This window comes from Aplysia californica, unplaced genomic scaffold (genome assembly GCF_000002075.1).
Source record: "Aplysia californica isolate F4 #8 unplaced genomic scaffold, AplCal3.0 scaffold00973, whole genome shotgun sequence".
NCBI lineage: Eukaryota > Metazoa > Mollusca > Gastropoda > Aplysiida > Aplysiidae > Aplysia > Aplysia californica.
In genome coordinates, this window is record NW_004798243.1 from 238,242 (window position 1) to 240,942 (window position 2,701).

Consider the following 2,701-nt stretch of genomic DNA (forward strand, 5'->3'; position numbering starts at 1 on the left):
TTTAGTTTTAGTAAGAGTTTTACGACACTTGCAACACAATAAGGTCATATAAGTGCCAAGGATTAGAGGTGTTACAAGAGAGTAACAAACACAAAAAAGGAGGAGAGATCAGGATGATGGATGTTTGACAGGAAAGAAGGAGCAAACCACACCAGAGCACTCGCCAATCTTTCACTTGGAGAAACAGGCTCTCTGATCCTCTGACAAACAGACACAGACACATGGACAGACAGACAGACAAAAAAACCCCCCAAACAAACAGTCAGACACACTAGGTGCACTCACCGTATATCTCCGGCGCAAAGCCTTTCAGACAGATGGGGTTGGAAAAACAGGCCATCAGGTCCTCTGACAAACAGACACAGGCAAACGGACAGACAAACAAACAAACAAACATACAGGCAGACAAACAAACAAACAAACAAATAAACTCACCATACATGCCCCGCGCATATCATTTCTGACAGATGGGGTTGGAGAAACAGGCCCTCTGGTCCCTATTCAGACACCCCGACACACAAATAACCATACAAACAAAACAAACAGACAAACAAACAAACAAGCAAACAAACAAGCAAACAAACAAACACACAAACAAACTCACCATACATGCCCGGCGCATAACCTTTCTGACAGATGGGGTTGGAAAAACAGGCCCTCTGGTCCTCGTTAGGGAAGTGATAGCCATCAATACAGGCGCAGTTGGCGTTCCTGGTGGTGCTGCCCTCATCCAGATAGTACATGTTGGCTTTGCGACAGTTCCGTCTGGGGACAGGGAGAGAGAGAAGAACGATTTTATAGATTAACTTTTAAAGCTTTAATGATTTTTTGATTGATTGAGTAGGTGTTTTACGGCGCTATCGACCCAACTTTGGTCATTAGAGTTTTAATTTTAGTAGGACTGCTGCCAATGGAGAAATGGTACGTTGAACGCCCCTAACACCACTGTTGGGTTATCTAAGAGAAGGGAGCTCTGAGTTTAACGTCTATCTCCGAAAGGAACGAGCCAAATAGGAAATTCGTGTAAAAAGCCTTTCCCAAAGACACAACGTCGGACCGAGCTGAGGCTCGAATCCCCGAACCCGCAATCTCGCGATTACAGGCCTGGTATCCTAACCACAAGGCCACCGACGCCACCGTTACGACTGAACACACACACACACACACACACACACACACACACACAGAGAGAGAGAGAGAGAGAGAGAGAGAGAGAGAGAGAGAGAGAGAGAGAGAAAGGGAAGAAATAAAAAAACCGAGAGAAAGAGAGAAAGAGAAGAAAGAGAAGAAAGAGAGAAGAAGGGGAGACAACAAAACTGTCGTATTCGCTCGCCCCCGGAGGAACGGAGGAACGGAGGAACAGAGGAGATCGAATTGTCTTGTCCGGGTCAATCTTGGCGCTGGTCGCTAGCAGGTGTTGATGGCAAAATAACGAGGTTAGACTGATGGCTTTGGTCAGAGTCAGGGCGGGGGGAGGGGGGAGGGACGGACTGACCGTATATACCACAGACACACATCATTAATCCTCCACCCTCAACTCAACCTCTTATCTCTTTCTCTCTCTCTCTCTCTCTCTCTCTCTCTCTCTCTCTCTCTCTCTGTATATATTTATCTCACTATATGTCTCTCTCTCACTCATTATATATGTCTCTCACTCACTCTCTCATAATATGTCTCTCTCTCTCTCTCTTTCTCTCTCTCTCTCTCTCTTTCTCTCTCTCTCTCTCTCCCCATGGGTGGTTGGCGGATGCTCTGGTGTGGTTTGTTTCTTCTTTCCTATCAACCATCTATCGTCTTAATCTCCCCTCCTTTTCTGTGTTTGTTACTCCCTTGTAACACCTCTAATCTTCGGCACTTACATGACCTTATTGTGTTGCAAGTGCTGTAAAACCACTAAGGAGAGTCACCACTACCGCAGCCACAGTAGGGCAATCAATAATTACATCAGGGAAAACGACGAGCAGGCTTTGAGGAGAGTCACAAAGTCCGCACAATACGATCTTCTAACTGTCACCAGTCCTCGAAGGACTCTCTCTCGTCTCCTCCTCCTTTTCCCTCCTCCTCCTCCTGCTCCCCCTCCTCCTCTTCCCCCTCCTCCTTGCTGTCATTACAAATCAAGAGTCTTATATTAATTTCGTTTTTGTTCCTTTCGTTCGTTTGTTTGTTTCTTTTTTCCTTTCTCCTCAATCTTGTTTTCTTTTTTGTCTTTCTTTCATTCTTGCCTTCCTATCTTTCTTTGTTTGTTTCTTTCTTCTCCGGTCTTATTTCCCTCGTCCTTCTTTCTTTCTTTCTTTCATTTCTTTTTGTCTTTCTATATTTTTGTCTTTCTTTCTTCTAAGTTCTCTTTCTCATTGTATTCGTCTCTCTTTTTTTCTTCGTTCTTTCTAACTACCACCAGCCAGCGATGGAATATCTCGTCCTCTCCTCCTCCCCCCCCCCCCCTTTTTTCCCCCTCTCTCTCTCTCCCTCTCTCCCCCCCCCCCTCCTCCTCCTAGTCATTACAATTTGAGAGTTATTACATCGGTGATTGGACGAGGCTGACCCTGGTTTCTGACGTTGGTAGCGAGCAGTAAATGAAGAAATGGTCATGATGTTTTCATTCCTCGGAGCTATAGGGGCTGGGAGGACGGTGATGGAAGGCTAGAATATAGACAGGCCTTGAAGTTTACGGACACATACACACACACACACACACACACAC

At 45.6% G+C, this 2,701-nt stretch overlaps 1 protein-coding gene across 1 annotated transcript in view; it reads right to left on the reverse strand.

The window, feature by feature from the left end:
* The window catches only part of LOC101860934, a gene marked incomplete at its 5' end in the record, with an annotated part of 9,980 nt that extends 9,215 nt beyond the window's left edge, over window positions 1–765 (reverse strand). Inside the window, 1 exon segment of the mRNA XM_013089532.2 lies at window positions 605–765. Coding sequence (XP_012944986.1) covers window positions 605–765 — 161 coding nt within the window.
* Between the last annotated feature and the right edge of the window lie 1,936 nt (window positions 766–2,701).